The following is a 16575-nucleotide window of genomic DNA, read 5'->3' as shown; positions in this document are numbered from 1 at the left end:
CCCTTTCTCTGTGGCTGGACTTGGTTCCTGCTCCCCGCTCATGCAGAGGACTGTGATCTGTGAGTCCACCCCTAAATAAAGAACCCTTTATTATACTCAGTTATGAGCTATTGTGATCCTCTGCAGTGCACCACATTAAAACATATTGGGACAGGACATCTCCCTGGACAGAGATGACCTTGTGCTAAGGCTCCTGACCCCACCTGTCCCATGCTGGAATCATAGGCATGAACTATTACACCTCAACTTTTTACCTGGGTTCTAGGGATCCAAACCCTGCTCCTCGTGCTGGCACAGCAAGTCCTTGACCCCCTGAGCTATCTTCTTAGCCTTGTTCCTCCACTTTCTAACAAGATTGGATAATTTTTCACCTATAATTGGATTCACAGTCAACTGCCTTCTCTGACCTCTTCATTAAAATCAAGAGGATTTTTAAAATGAGTTTATTTTAATACATTTTTGTACAATAACTATAACTTTTAGATGCACAACTTAATAATGTGTGTGTTCATATGACTGTCACTAGGAGAGTGCAATAATATTTATCGCCCAGGAAGATGCCTCCGTGCCGTTCTGGGGTTAGTTTCTCTGACTCTGTCCTGGGTAACCTCTGGTCTGTTTCTGCCTTTGTAGATTTGCTATGTTGGATTCTTTGTCAAATTAAATAATAATGCCAAGGACTATGGTAGCTAACTTGATACCTGGGAAGAGTCCATTGAAAAAATGCCTCCATCAGATTGGCCTGCGGGAAACCTCTGAATCATTTTCTTGATTGCTAATTGGGCAGGTCTAAGAAAGCTTGCCTCGGAAAGCAAACCAGTAGGCGTGGTTTCCCCGTGGCCTCTGCTTCAGTTACCACCTCTGGGTTCCTGCTTGAGTGCCTGCCCTGGCTTCTCTCAATGATGAACTGTGATGTGGAAATATAAGCCAAGTAAAGTTTTCTTCTCCCAAAAAGTTCTTAGCTAGCCTTCTATCACAGAAACAAAAGGCAGTGTGGCTCAGTAACCTTCACTTGTCAGGCTGCCTTGAGTTGAATAGAAACCAAGGATTTCCCAGCAGCCCTTAGGGCAAAGAACAGAGGCTGCCTACCACAGGGGCCTGTGGAAGAGCTGGAGGTAGCTTCCACAGGTCTGAATTTCTTTTGAATTTTATATGTAGGTTATTTTTTAATTAAAAAATCCATTTTATATACATAATTGTTCAAGCTATAAAAATCACATTTTATTTTGCCATTTTTATCTATAGGCATGTATTTTTGCCTGTATGTATATATGTATAGGTATGCCTGTATGTATGCCATATGTGTGTCTATGGAGTCCAGGTTGGGGTGTCAGTTCCCTTGGGGCTAGAGTTACAGGTGATTGGGTGCTGGGAACAGAACTCAGGCTCTAAAGAGCACTGAGTCTCCTAACTGCAGAGACATTTCTCTGACCCATCTAAAAGCCCATTTTAAATGTGGTTAGCATCCAATTGATGTGGGAAGGTCATTTGTCAATCTGTTGTTTCATTGGTTAATCAATAAAGAAAATGCTTAATCTGATAGGTCAGAAAATTAGGTAGGTGGAGTAGACAGAACAGAATGCTGGGAAGAAGGGAAGTGAGCCAGATGCCATGCCTCTCCTCTCTGGAGAACAAGCAGACTCTAACAAACTTCGATTTTGCAGTTTTAGTCCAAGCAAGGGCTGAACAACAGCTGCAAGCCTTACTTGCTTATGGACAAATTTGCATATGGAGTCTTGATCTTGGCATATACATGTTTTCCTTAAATGTTTGCATTATGGTTAGTGTTATAATTAGGCTATAATTATTGACCTTATTGTAGGTGTCACACGTGAGGTAAATATGCAAGGCATTAAACATTTAATTGTAATGAGAGGGAGAAGTGTTAGAAGTAGAGAGAAATGTTGGTATCTTCATTTTGCCAATAAAGAGACTGGCCCCTGAGTGGTATTTGGTAAGAACTTCAGAATGCCTACAAAGCCCATAAAGTGGGTAGAATATTTGGAATCATTGCTATACCAATACCCCTACTCAGCAGTTTATCTACAGTTAAAATAAAAATGATACCCAAATAAAAGATGGAAATTGAATTTAGTGTGTCTTCAAAGTGGGTATGGGTGTATATATGTGTGCAAGCTCAAACAAGTGTGTCCATGCTTGTGCAAGTGTGTTCATATGTCAGGGTATAGATAGGTTCACGTTTAGTGTCAAACTCGACTCTGTGTACATTCTCTTCTAAGTGGGGGTCTCTCGTTGGGACATACAGGATGCCCTGGACAGGCAAAGCTGGCTGGATGGCCAGCTAATCCCGTGGGTTCTTCCAGCTGTGCTCCAGCACCAAGATTACAAGTGTGCACCCAGGCAGGAATTTGTCTATATGGGTACTGGTGATTAACTGAGCTACCTTCCCAGCCCCCAGGGCCTATTCATTTTGTTAAATGAGACACTTTAACCAAAAATTTCCAGGGGTGCTGCCTGTGTTTATTTTCTCTTCCCCTCTACCAACTCCACGCATCCTCCAAGTTCACTCCCTTCTCTTCTTCAATTTCATCTGCACGGCTGGGGACCCAGAAGGATTCTATTTTTAGAAAGTCACATCTCTGCATCCTACAATGGGCTTTGATCTTACAGAGAAAAGAGTTCCAGAAGGGAAATGGGTGAATGGTGGCCACTGGAGCTGGGTACCAGATCTCCCCACCTCTATAGCTAATGTGGACTTCAGAGAAAGCAAGAGAGGGACTCGGTGACTCTTGTTCAGAAGGCTGCTAATCTGTTGCAGACAAGTATCCCAAAAATAGAGTGTGGCTGCCATGGGATGCAAGGATGAGGGCACAGCTTGTCCTTGGATCTGGGGAAGGATCCAGTTTCTCCTGGAAACGGAACATCTCGGTGCATCCTGTGCCCCCATCAGCTCCTTGTTTCCCCATGAAGGGAGGGCGACTTTCCATTTGGAACAATGCTAATGGAGTCATTCAGGTCAGTGTCTTGGAGATAAAATCTGTCACTCCCTTCTGTAGGTTCATTATTTCTACCTTCGGGCTGCAAGGAGCCTGTAACACTAGAGGATAAGGTTGAATCTGTGTGTGTGTGTGTGTGTGTGTGTGGTGTGTGTGTGTGTGTGTGTGTGGTGTTAACATTGTGATGAAAATGTGGGAAAATCTTTTGTCTTAAGAAAAGAGCGTCCGAGTGTAAATTTTGTTAAATTTACCGCCCTGCCCCCACTGCCTTCAGTCCACTTCCGTGTATGCCTTATTGTGAGCAGTTAACAATAAGGATGGCTGGCAGCCACGTGAACTACACCCAAGGACTGTACTCCGCCTGGAAATGTACCCACAGGGTGCTGCTAACTGCTCAGCAGTTTAGACAGAAGAGAGCTGTTCTGCTGATACGGCAATTTAAAATTATGCTAAAGCAGGACTTTGCCAGCTGGGTCCTAGTTCAGTGACACACCTGGCTAAGAGCAGCAGGGCCACCAACCCTCGAGCGACGACGAGAACACAAGCTGTTTCAGAGAGGTGGGATTTTCCCGGAGCCAACAAATGATCACCTTTCGAAGATGCTAACTAATTCTTCATGATGACTGGACACTCAGGGGTTAAGTCAAAGGTGTGGTAGCACCTTGTGCCTCCAGGAGTTCAGCTGTCCTTCAAAGAGGAGAGGCCTCCTGGATGGAGCAGCCAGGGCCAGTCAAGCATCCTGTGTTTATTTCCCTTTCGTCTTTGACTAGCTAAAGGCCTTCTCTAATGCCTGGACTCAGTCCTGCATCTCCTTTCTGACAAGCCCTCAGGTCTCACGGGCCTCTGTTCTTCCACAGCTTCATAAATTCAAAAGACTATAGAATTTGCCAGTTTGGGGTTGCCTGGGAACTATAGGGAAATAATTTTATTTGCTCTTATTAAGGAGGAGTTATTTTATATTCCATTCCCCTACATCCTCATGACAGGTCCCATGGCTATTTGAATGACCATTTTAACAATTAATCATTTTGTAAGCTTTATTTTTATTTTTAATTATCTATGTCTCTCTCTGTGTGTATATATTTATGTGTGGGTATGGGCATTTGAGTGAAGGTGTCCGAAGAGGCTACAGATACCCTGTATCTGAGTTATGGACAGTTGTGAGCTTCCAGATGTGGATTCTTACCTAAGGTGATTGATCTTGCTCATTCACACAGCCGGACAAGGAATGCCTTAGAGATTCATTAAGCACATTTCTGACTGTGTCATTCCCAGAGACAAAAGGTACAGCAATTGAGCAATTGATGAGGGCAGACTGACCTGAATGGAGGGGGCGTTATTCAATAGGCCAGGGACCACATGGGACAAACAAAGGGGGAAGGAGGAAGGCAGGCAGCATGTGTGATTTCATTCTGAGCATGTCTATTGCCTTTGCTAGCCTCTAGAGACACCAGACTGCAGATTCAGCTTTGTGGTCCTTACCAGAGCCTTGCAGGGAGCTCCCAGGCCCTAACCTTGGACTCAGGTAGCATTGTTGGTGGATTTCAGGTTCTTAGAATCTCCAGCATCCAGGAAGCTATTGTTGGATTGTCCAGCCCACAGCCATGGAAGCCAATCAGTCAGCCCACTTCCTTTTACTCATAGAAGCTATCACACACATGCCCCCAGTAAATGTCTGTGTATGTATTCTATATTGGGTTCATTCACTAGTGTAGTCTAATACAACCATCGTTGAGTTTATAAGGCCTCGTGGCTACTTCACCAGCCGCCATCCTCACATCCTTCCCTTTACAACCCAAACTGACTTAGATAAAGCATGCATCTGAACTCTACAAATTTTTTTGTCTTGAACTATAATGTAAAATGTCCTAGAGTGCAAATAAAAGTCACTGAAACCAACACACACCCTATGTGAAGGCCAGAGAAAACACCCCTATGGCCAGGGACCACCAATCTTGGAGATTTGTCTCTTGAACTTTGGGTTTTCATGGCTTCCTTATTGGCCTTTTTATATTTTCCCTTTACAGTAAGGAAGTGCCCTGACTGTCCTGGAGGGTGGCTTTTGTAACTGGTCAAGGGAACTGTCCAGGGCCTCCAGTTGCTCAAGGTCAGATCAAGATTTGATACTTGAGTGACTGGAAGCACATTGTGTCTCTCTTCTGTACTTTGCTTAGGGGCCCGTGTCACCGAATGTGATGGCGTGATCTCTTGCCCATTTCCTGGCTTTATTTTTTTCTTCTTAAATTGGGTTCACTAAGAAATTGATCTGAGTCCATGGCTCAGACCCAAGGCTTGGTGAACTCTTAAGCACTGCTGTGGGTGAGCAGTAGGAGAGCAGAATTGCGCTCTATTGCAAACATACCCAGCTAGCCATGGTATCTGGTGAGGTATTGCAAACCCACTGGACTTCTGTTTTCTCAAAAAAAAAAAAAAGTCCAAGCTTGTGCAGGGAGGCAGTAGAGTGGACGAGGAGGCAAGTTTGGAGTCAGGTAGAAGATCTGCACTCACTTACTGTGTGAAGTATGTAGAAATACTGTGCACTGCAGCTGTGGTGTGGGACAATGGTCTTACACCATGTAAAGACTTGTCAGTTGTACTAGTTTAATAAAATGCTGGTTGGCTAGTAGCCAGGCAGGAAGTAGAGGCGGGGCAATGAGAAGAGGAGAATTCTGGAAGAGGAATGAGCCATTCTACAGTCCTCACCCAGACACAGAGGAAGCAAGATGAGAATGCCTCACTGATAAAAAAAACCAAGCCACATGGCTGTGGGTTAAGGTAGGCTGTAAGAGTTAATAAGAAGCCTGAGCTAATAGGCCAACTAGTTTATGATTAATCTAGACCTCTGTGTATTTCTTTGGGACTGAACGACTGCAGAATTGGGCGGGACAGAAACCTCTGTCAACACAGCTGTCTGATTCCTTGCTGCTCTCCATCAGCCTGTTTGAAATGCAGAATTTCAGGTCCCACCCCAAACTAGCACATCAGCCTCTATTCTCCAAGGTCTATTCTCCAAGGATCACAGACGTGGAGACACATTGACTTTATTTAGCAGTTAATTTTCTCAAGGCTATGACATACCTAGAAAATACAACCCAAGAAAGAAGGATTTATCGGATCACAGCTGTGGGGTAGAGTCCATTCTGGAAGGAAATCACGGCAGCAGTAGCCCCAGAGAGCCGATCATACTACATGGACAGTCAGAAACAGAGAGAGGTGGATGCTGGTGCTCAGCCCTCCCTTCTCCTTTTTACTCAGTCTGGAAAGCCAGCTCATGGAACGGAACCATTCACATTTAGGGTGGGTCTGTTCACATCAATTAACCTAGTCTAAATACTCCTTCAGAGACATGCCCAGAGGTTTGTTTCCATGGTGATTCTAAACCTCATGTAGTTGCCATCGTTATTAACCATTGTGTTTAATTTGATGGTACTCAGGTGTGGCCTAAGATGAGCAAATTATCAGCTGGGAGCTTATTGGAAAAGCAAGCGTAAGGTCCCTAAAAATCCTCAGGACCGAAGGATGAGGGTCTGTGGTTCAGCACTGCCTTGAGGTGAACACCCCTAATTTAGTCATTTGAGAGCTTTAATTACTTCCTTGTAGTCAATGTAATGGGAAAAATACAAAATGTATTTTTTAGCTTCTTTATGATGATAAAACTCTATGATATGATAGGATATGCTTGAATACAGCAGGACAGGATGAATGTGGGAAATGATGCTCTATATATGATTGTGTGTGTGTGTGTGTGTGTGTAATACTGGTGAAAAGAGTGTACTGTGAAAAATGAAACATAAGCAGAAAATGTGGGCAATCTATCCCACTGTTTAATGGAAAATGACAATGGATAACCTGGGTAAAATGGAATTTGTAGAATGGATCTGACATAAGTCAAACCTCCAGTAGTTAGAAAGGGGGACCTCCAGGAAAACTCCTGAGATCTAGAAGAGTTGTGGTAACTGATAAATGGTTTCTCCATGCCAAGGCATCTTATGGGGATGAACTAAAATTTTGGTAATGAAATTGCCAGGTAGGATTAGGTCAGTAGAACGACAAGACACCTGCTTCGTGTAGTGGGGATGTATGAATTTCACAAAGGAATCTTCTATTCCTATCGAATGTGAAGAGAGGGATCTGGGAAGATGGCTCCATTACACAACAAGCACAAAGACCTGCGCCCCTTCCTCAGAATTCACACTGAAAGTCAGGCACAGTGGCACATGCTTATCACCCCAAGTATTGGGGTGGGGACAGGAAAATCCAAGGGGCTCACTGGCTAGCCATCCTATCAGAATCAGCCATGAGAGACCCTGTCTGCACATATAAGGTGGAGACTGACTGAGGAATACACCTGGAATATGAGTTCCTATAGGTCTTAATAATAAAAGCCCGAAGTTAGATATTGGGGAAAATGCTGAGAGATCAGAGATGAAGAAGCAAAACCACAGCCACCTTACCTACTCAACAGAGTCCCTGTCTCCTCCTGCCTTATGAAGTGATAAGTTCTTTCTCCACCCAGTCTTATCACTTCCTGTCTGTCTTTCCAGATCGCCAGACCTCTATGGTTAGCTGGTGGCTATCTCTGCCCTCTGATCTTCAGGAAATCTTTACTTGTACAAACAAGATATGACCACAAACACCCGTATTGATCTCTGGCCTCCGTGTGTATATACATACAGACACAGGGAGCAGGGGAGCATGCTAAAGGAAAAAAAAAAACGTGAGAAAGGGAAATTAGCAGGCAAATCAGCAGATACTCTTTCCATATATTTGTAGCTGCAGAGTTCCAAATCCAACATTCCACGTGAGCCTTAGTCCTGGCAGAGTGATGGGAGATCAGAAGCAGCAAAGGGAAAGATGGATCTAGGTCTTTCAGGAGTTGTCCTGCTGGCTCATTTGCATGCACAGCTGTAGGATTTCTCTTTGCATTCAGACTGGAGCAGTTCTGTCTTGGATGATGTAGAGAGTGTGTGTGCCCCCAAAGTATGTGTCCTTCAATGTTCAGAGCCATTGCTTCTTCTTGAGAGAAGGCAGCCCATCCTGCTCTCTAATAAAGACAGGAAGTATGTAGCAGGGCCCAGGAGCAGGACTTGTTGGACCTCTTTCTCCCTAACAGCTTTATAAAGGATTAGGAAGATTAAACCCATCCCTGGAATTTGCCGTATTGATTCCACACACTATTTGTTTTTATGAATATTTCATCCATGTGGGACAAATGACTAACACAATACGTGAGCTCTGGACCTATTATTTTTTTTTTCTCCTCTTGATTTTGCCAGTTAATCAAAAAATGACTTGTCTGTATGTATTTCCCCATACAGGCCTGTATCTGTAACACAGTAGTTGATAATGCTAGGTCTAGGAGGAGAAACTGGTGTGAACTCAGCCTTGTTAAATGTGCGTGTGGGGAGGGCGCTGTTACATGAGCTGTGTATTATTTATTTATTGTGTACATGCACAGGTATGCGTGTGGAAGACAGGTCATCTCTTTTGTGTAGGTCTGTAGTCACCACTATGAAAGGCTGATTGGCAGGCAAAACTGAAGTCTGCCTGTTTCCATCTCCCATCTCACCATCACCAGGATTGCAAGTGTGCACTGCCACTCCTGAATCTTTACATGTGTGCAGGAGTGGAACTCAGGTTCTCATGCTATGTGGCAAGCACTTTAGGTACTGGTGTATCACCCCATGCTGTGTGACACTATTCCTGTAGTGAGGATTTTCCACTCTAGATAGAGATTCAGAGGCAGATCAAGCCATGGACATCACTGACTTCATGACCTGTTGAGTTGTATTGGGATGGCTTATAGGATGTGGGTGAGGGATTACTTGTTGGGCAGAAATGACTTACAGACATCTGCATCCCCAAGGTCACCTAGCGTGGGTGTCAGCTCACAAAGCTGGGCACTCAGAGCTCACTATACAACCAACACAACTCTACAGGTTGGAATGTGTCCCCTTCAGGCAGCTCAGTTGGTTTCTGCTTCTTCCAGGAAGCTCTCAACAGATCTTACAATGTCTATGTGCTTGGGTAGGGAAGCTGACTCTGATCAGTTTCAAGGGCTTCCTGATGTGGTTGAGTTGTTTACCTTATGATCTTAACAAAATCCCAATAGATGGCATGGAATGTCCCAGGAATAGAGCATCCTCCTGTTTTGAACTCCATTATAACTCTTCCACCAAGCTGGAAGGATTGATCTTAAGGGAAACTACCAAATAACACCTTAATCTAAGCCTTTAAAAAGAGCTCTTCGAATAGCTTCATCTGGGATTTTCTAACACTGACTAATCCTAGAGAGATGACAAAGGCTAGGGTTGGGTTTCCTTGTCCTCCTCAGTTTCAACCCCTAACTCATCCAGGGGTTCACTTTTCATGTAACCCATAACTTGGTGCTTCTTTCATCACAGCTTATGACAGAGATGTCTGTGATTATCTCACAAGTCACAATTAAAAACAGTTAGTAGACTAAGGCCCCGGTAGCCTGCATCAATGCAAAAGCCTGCATCAGTGAGAAAGCCTGCATCAGTGAGAAAGAGAAACTGGTTTTAGATTAAAATAATATGGAATTCCTGAACTTGAAATCAGAGAGATGTTTATGTTGCCAGGATGAAGCATGTCTTTCTCTGTCCCACCAGACAGCTCCCAAATAATGACACAGAGACTTTTTATTAATTATGAGAGCTTGACTGATAGCTTAGGCTTATTTCTAATTAACTCTTACATGTTAAATTACCCCATGTCTTTTCATCTACGTCCTCGTACATGTCTCAGTTACCTTTGCATTGTAATGCCCATGCTGCTTGCTCTATGTCCTGGTATCTCCTTGAGACTCCTCCCTTCTTCTTCCCAGAGTCCTCTGTGCCTGGAAACCCTGCCTAGCTACTGACCATTCATCGTTTTAGTAAACCAATCAGAGTGATACTTCTATACAGTATATGAAAAGATTATTCTACAACACCAGCAGGAGGACTTGGGGAGGGAACTAGAGGGGACAGATGAGAGTGACTTCTCTATGGAGGGTGTTGCTTCTACTTCCTTGTTAAAGGGTGTATTATATTTAATGAAGACTTTAGGTGGGCAGCTCGATGGCAAAGTGCAGAGAGATGTGCTTGGAAACCTCTTCCCCATCATGTTAAGTTTAACAGCTATATCACTTCCTAGCTGAACTTATGTAACAATAATATGGTACATTTAAAGGTAAAATATGTGCATATTATATGCAATAACTTATATTTTATACATATTATGCAGTATATACCATGTGTGGCTTAATATATACTTATGTGTAGTATAATCTAGTATGTTCACATATTTATAATATATAAGATTGTAAATAAATATAAATAATACCTATAAACATGCCTATAATATGATATAGTACCTAGATTATATATGTGACTTATACAAATTTCTATATATCTATACTCAGCAATTGTATTTGCATATATGTTTAAGATATAATTTTAATTATGAAATTCTCATATATCATTTAAGAAGTGTATTCATTTTGATTTTATGTGTGTAAGTGCTTTGCCTGCATCTATTTGTGTTCACCATGTATTTGCGGTGCCCTTGGGGGCCAGAAGAAAATATTAAATCCTCTGGAACTAGAGTTAAAAATAGTTGTGAGTCACAGGGTGCGTGCTGGGAAGTAAACCTGGGTCCTCTCCAAGGTCAGCAAATGCTCCTTACCTCAGAGCCATCTCTACAGCCCCTACTTGTGTATAATTTTATTTGCATATGTATGTGAAATCCCAGAAGTTGTGGAGTATATGATTTACTTCTCTCAAATATAAGATCTTTTAAAAATCATGTTTATTTTTATGTGTGTGTATGTATGTATGTATATGTGTATATGTGTGTGAATATATGCCGCATGTATGCAGTTACCCAAAGAAGCCACAAGAGGGCATCAGATCTCCTGGATATGGAGTCACAGGCTATAGAGATTCACTAAGTGGGTTCTGAAAACCAAACTTTGATCCTCTGGAAGAGCAATCAGTTCTCTTCATGATGGAGTCATTTCTCCTGCCTCCAGCCTCAAGGTCTTATTAGAGAGTACAAAGGGCCTTCTCTTGACTCCATTAGGAATTTCACAACAAGCTCTTCCTCAGCGCAGATGGAGCCATCTTTGGTGTACTGGCTTTTCTTCCCCAATGCCATAAATTTAAGATCTGCATAAATATAAAGGGCAGGTCATGTTTGCAAGTCTGCCTCTTTACTAATTTTAGTTTGGAACCTGGGTAATTTGAAAGTACAAAAAGCCCAAAGAAACTTCCTGTCTGCAGGAACTTCTTTCAGGAAGTGACAATCATTCAGTACCCATTCAGAGAAAAACTGACGGTGCCTGGCAAATCGGTGATATTTTAAATCCTCATAATTTATTTATTCTTACTTTAACCATCACAAAAATCATGATCAATTATACATGAAACTGAATATCATGGGCCAGAGCAGAGACACTGGCACACATTTCTTCCGTGCTCAGTCACCCCAGACAGCAAGCATATCTCTGCTATGCTTGTGCCTGTCTGCAGGCTGCATGCATATGTTATGCATGTCAAGTGTTATGTAAATGGCCAGTTATCATTGCTGTACACACCATTTTTCTATAGACTCCAATTTGATTTCGATAAACCACGGTTTCTCAAAAGCCATGTTTCGCATTTCCCTGCCTAGTGACCTCTCCTTAGCTAAGACTGTTACATGCTCCTCCTGTGTTATTACAGAATGAAAGTAGACTCTCTGAGAAATGAGTATCTCCTTCTTTCCTTCATTACGATAGGTAGGAGTCTCTTATTGGATGGGTTTCCTCCTGTTTGGCTCTAGATGGGTTGGATTGCCCATGAAGAACTGGCATGGATGGTGTGGGCTGCATGTGTGGCTCTTGCAATCCACCTTACTGTTATCAGTTTCCCTATTTGGCATCTGGTCATTGAAAAGTTGGCATCCTTGAAGAAAAACAAGTTGAGTTACAAATGAAGCTTTCTGCTCAGTTTTCCCTATGACCTGTCTCCATCCGAAGAGAATTTTAAGGAGATTCTACTGACAGCAGAATTACTGCCTTCCTAGGGCCCCAGCTACGCACAGCAGCTTCTGTTATGACAGGATGCTCTTAATTGTCACTTTGGGTCATTCACAGTGACAGGAATAAAACCGACAACAGGAGTCTTGTGTGGGATGAGAGTCGAGTTCACCGTGACTATTAAAAATTCTAATGGCATGAGAGCCAATCATTGCGAATTCAGGTGGCTCTCCTGAATGTACTTAGGCGTGTGACGGCCGAGGTAAACATTTCAGCCCAGACAGCTCCATTAATTAATTACCACTCAGGATGCTACAGCTTGCCCAGATGCTTGGAGTGCTTTGCGGGATGCTTGCAAGATGCCTGCTCTGGGAAAAGTGCAGGCGCTTAACAGCATTTTCCTCGTGTACTTGTTTGGTGCCTACTCAGGTAAAGCTCTGACCTGGAAATATTTGACTGCAGACTCCACTTTCTCCGCGACAGAAAAATCCACAGCGATTTAAAATAGAATAGGAACCGCTGTGTCTGAAGAGGGCAGCCTCTCCATGGTTTCTGGGAAATCCCTCCTCTTCACCAGACACTACCTCAGCCCATTATCTTTTCTTTTCTATGATCCGACATTTGCGAATGCTTCTATGTGCACCCGAAGTCCTAGACTTTTGAAATTAATTTGAAAATCGCATTTATTTAGTCGTGTGCGTGTGTGTGGGTGCGCTGGGTGTGTTCGTTGTGCCACAACACGTTTGCAAAAGTCAGGAAACATCTTGCCTGAGTCGGTTCTCCCCTTCTAGCCTGCGGGTTCCCGGGTCTGAATACCTGTCATCGGGCGGTGGCAAAGTGCCTTCACCCTCTGAGTAATCTCAGAGTTGCCCATTTCTTTTAAATTAACCTCAATTCACCTCATCTTTTTTCATTAAAAAAAAAAGTCAGATCAAGCAAATGACAAAATGCTTTTGAACAGAAGTCTGTTTGGAAGCTGCAACCTCACCTTTAATGTCTGCGAGTGTTTTAATAACACACAGTTGTTTGTTTCCCTGTGCTGTTTCAGTTCATAGTGTTAAAAAGTTCTTTATTTTAAGAACTTTAAGATCCCTAGTCAGCCATGGGGAGAAAAAACAAAGTGGGTTTTGTTTTGTGCTGGCCTTTTATGAACAAAACAAAACGACCCAACACAACTGGTTTTTATACCTTTTATGGACCACAAGAAGAATCAGCCACGTGAACATTTTTGAGAAAAATCATAAAAACACTTGCTTGAGATTCTGTTTGGTTACACAGGGAAGACTTCAAAGCCTTCCACTTGAAAACACATTGTCCTGGGAAGTAATTATGTCAGCGGCCTTCAGAGCGTGCCGTTTGCCTGTCCTCTCCCACTAAAGGGCAGAAAGCCATGCTCCCTTGCCTCCCCCACATCCTACTGGTCAACCCAAAGGCTTACTGTATTTCCCTGTATCTTGGAGCTGCTACAGCCAAGGTGGAGTCCGGGTATGTTTTTGCAGAGAATGTGTCTTTCCACTCTTCTCCACATAAGAAGAGACGGCTCACCTACGGATAGACAGAATTCCCTGGAATATGCTCATGGTGTGGTGGGTGGGGTCTTGAGTGTTTTATGCCCTTAAGTGCTGGGTCAATGTCTGTAAGCTAGAAGCAGGGATCTCTGTGTGCTGGGGTGTTGACTCAGTGAGCAATAAACCTGCTGGGCAATGTTAGGACCTGAGTTTAGATTCCTAGCAAAAGCTGGACATAGACTGTCTAGACATGGCGGCGATGGTCCTCAAATCCATCCTTGGGGAAATGGAGACAGGCGGATTCCTGGAACTCACTGGCCAGCCAGCTTAGCCAAAACAGTAAGCACGTAGTCAGTGGAGAGATGTTTTAGGGGTTAAAAGTACTTTCTGCTCTCCCAGAAGAACCAAATTTGGTGGATTCTAGCACCCACATCAGGCATCCCATAGCCTCCTATAATTCCACAGCTGAGATTTTCTCAAAACAGTAAGGAGGAGAGTGATGGCTGGCAGATGCCCAACCTTGACCTCTGACACATGTGCTTTCATACCTGCAGAGACTTGGAAATCCATATACATAACAGACACATACACACACCACCCCTCCAGTTCACACTGGTGTCAGCAAATGCCACTACTGTCCTTAATCTCTGAAAAGTCTGTGCTCTTAAAAGCACTGTAGAACCCAGCGCCTCTATGGCACCTAAGTCCAGGGAGATCTGACTATCCAGAGGACTCGTCTGGCTTTGAGGGAAACGGGATTGGATTAGAACCCTGGGTTTAGGGTAGCCCTATTCTGACAAACTAGGCTCTAGTCAGCTGGGGGCAGATGCTTCTCACTTAATGTTGTCCTGAGTGTGTCATTAATAGAAACTTCTGTGAAAATATATGAGATTTGACTTTAGTCCAACCTCCCAGTTTATAAATGAGTAGGAATGACTTAGTTGTTGCCACGTCTCAGATCAAAGAGAGAAAACTATTAGCACAATTCCTAGGTTTGTTTCCATGCATCTTATTAGGCCACATGACCTCCAGTATCTATGTGTTTGCACACCCTGTCGTAGACTCCCACGCAGGACCAGGGCTAATCTGTCTTAATAGTCTTTGGTAATCCTTTACCACTGATGAGGAAATTTGAAACATTCTTTTGCCTGTTCTTTTAAAAAACCCTGGCTGTGCTTGACAGTAATGTGTGTTTTACAACTTTTCAAAGATACCTTTCCAGGAAGTCTTCAGTCTCTTAGCTCAGCTAATTGAAACAATTTTAAGTTTTAATTTCTAGGCACAGTGGGTTGGCTTAACATCATCTGTGGTAAGGTCCTTATCAATTCCTAACTTTTTGCTATGATTTTTTTTCGCATTTTAGTTGCAGAATAGTGAACCATCCCAGAAGAGGAGTGTGGGAAGCCGCAGTGGGGGTATGAGGACTTAGGGGATAGGTGGCAGTCAGTGGTTACGCTTCCACAAAGAAGTCATCATCAACAACAAGATCTCAAACCAACCCCCTTTTGAATTTTCAACGTCAGTCTTGCTCTGTGTGTTGGAATGAATGTAGAACTTCAAGTATTCATTGACCCTACAAGCTCCAAGTCAGTTCCCCAAGGACTGAGGATCTAAGTGTTTAGTTCGACTGAGAGACAGTAGTTAACGGATGTCTTGCTACAGCAGCGAGTATATCCTAAAGAATACTAGACCAGTGTCAATAGATACTCAATAACTGGAGAACGGAAGGGGCAAAGTGAAAGAGGGAAAAGAATAGGTTCTTCTTTGGAGCAGATAACATTGGGAGATTGATCGGAACATATTTGCTGTAGAGGGCTGTCCCCCAAACACAGCAGCCATCACCCTTGACAGAGCAGTTGTGACCTCACACAGGAACTTTTAAGATTGGGTGTGCTAACCGTCGATGTCCCCTCAGAAGAGAAGGAGGAGAAGGTCATTCAGTCTTCACGTGGGATTCTGACTGCTTCTGTCTGAACCTTCCAGCTGGCTTCCATGTAAGTCTACCTAGCAGTGCATGGTCTCATGGGCTCTGAACATCTGGATTATAAAGGTTAACTGAAGGGGAACTCTACTTAGGCAGGAAGTTGTCGCTAGAATGAGACTTGCTGGTGGTGTGACTTTTGGGGTTCTACCCGCACTCTTGCTCATAACCTTTTACCCATGTTCTGTAAACAACCCAAATAAACTCATTGGCTCCCAAAGTTGGACTTTGGTGGAAAATCCATTGTTCTGTTGGTGTTACTATATTTCGGATGAATAAACATTTCTTTCCATCCCTCTGGGAAAAGATAGTGAGTGCAACAGAACTGAATTCAGACAGCTGTTTGAAGAAGAAAAGCTCAGTGCCTTTTACCTCCACAAACAAGTAGGAAAATTGGATTAGCGTCTTCTAGTTGACTGTCCCTCTTTCCTGGTACCTCAGTACCTGGTACCCCGGCCACCTTTGCCTGTGGACCAGAGCTGACTGAAGACTAATTTTTCAGAGAAGTGATTAGAATGTGGCCACACCCACTGATTCTTAAACCAGCAGACTGGAACCCATTTGAGGACTTGGGAAGGAGACCGCCTACTCCACAAGGCTATAAAATATTCATGGTGTGGCAATTATAGCACAGTTTTGCTGACCATTGGGTGGAAGCTTTTGAGAAACGCAGCTTTGTCCCATTTTTGAGTAGCCTGTTCCATGGTTGTCGCTAAGAGTTTGGGAAGCACAGCGTCAAACCAAGCTTTTCTCCTGTGTCTCTATGGGTCTGATGAGAACTCAGTTTGCTTCCTGTAATGAAGTTGGTAAAGTAGACTACTATGTCCCTGAAACTTGGGGTGGCAGAGTGAAGCCAGCAGTTAAAGCAAATGAGTTCATGTCTCCAAAACATAGCATGATCAAGGTGAGTTACAGAGAATCCCCCACAGCCAGAGAAAGCTTATCATTTATCTATTGAGCGTCCAGTTTGCTGTCTGAGCCTTGTACCAAAAGGGATTTGGATGTCATCCTGTGCTCCTGTCTTCAGGGAATTCCAGTTCTATCTCCTTTAGTGAAGCGTCTAGCCAGAGTATTTATTTCTACATTTTAATTTAAATTTAAAATTAT

General features: G+C 43.3%; 1 protein-coding gene across 7 annotated transcripts in view; it reads left to right on the top strand.

Annotated features, from left to right (window-relative positions):
* Positions 1 to 16575, top strand: part of Rbms3 (RNA binding motif single stranded interacting protein 3) — a 1318100-nt gene that overhangs the window by 257790 nt on the left and 1043735 nt on the right. Inside the window, exon 1 of one of the 7 annotated variants that reach the window (XM_026779053.1) lies at positions 2922 to 2976. The exons of the other annotated variants lie outside the window; for them this stretch is intronic. Within the exon in view, the coding sequence (XP_026634854.1) occupies positions 2926 to 2976 (51 nt within the window). The 5' untranslated portion in view covers positions 2922 to 2925. Of the gene's footprint in view, positions 1 to 2921; positions 2977 to 16575 lie in introns of those variants that run through there. 7 annotated transcript variants of the gene reach the window in all.

The sequence above is a fragment of the Microtus ochrogaster genome, chromosome 5, assembly GCF_000317375.1.
Source record: "Microtus ochrogaster isolate Prairie Vole_2 chromosome 5, MicOch1.0, whole genome shotgun sequence".
In the NCBI taxonomy this organism is placed as follows: domain Eukaryota; kingdom Metazoa; phylum Chordata; class Mammalia; order Rodentia; family Cricetidae; genus Microtus; species Microtus ochrogaster.
The sequence above is the reverse complement of the archived record's forward strand: the minus strand, read 5'-3'. Positions and strand labels throughout refer to the sequence as shown.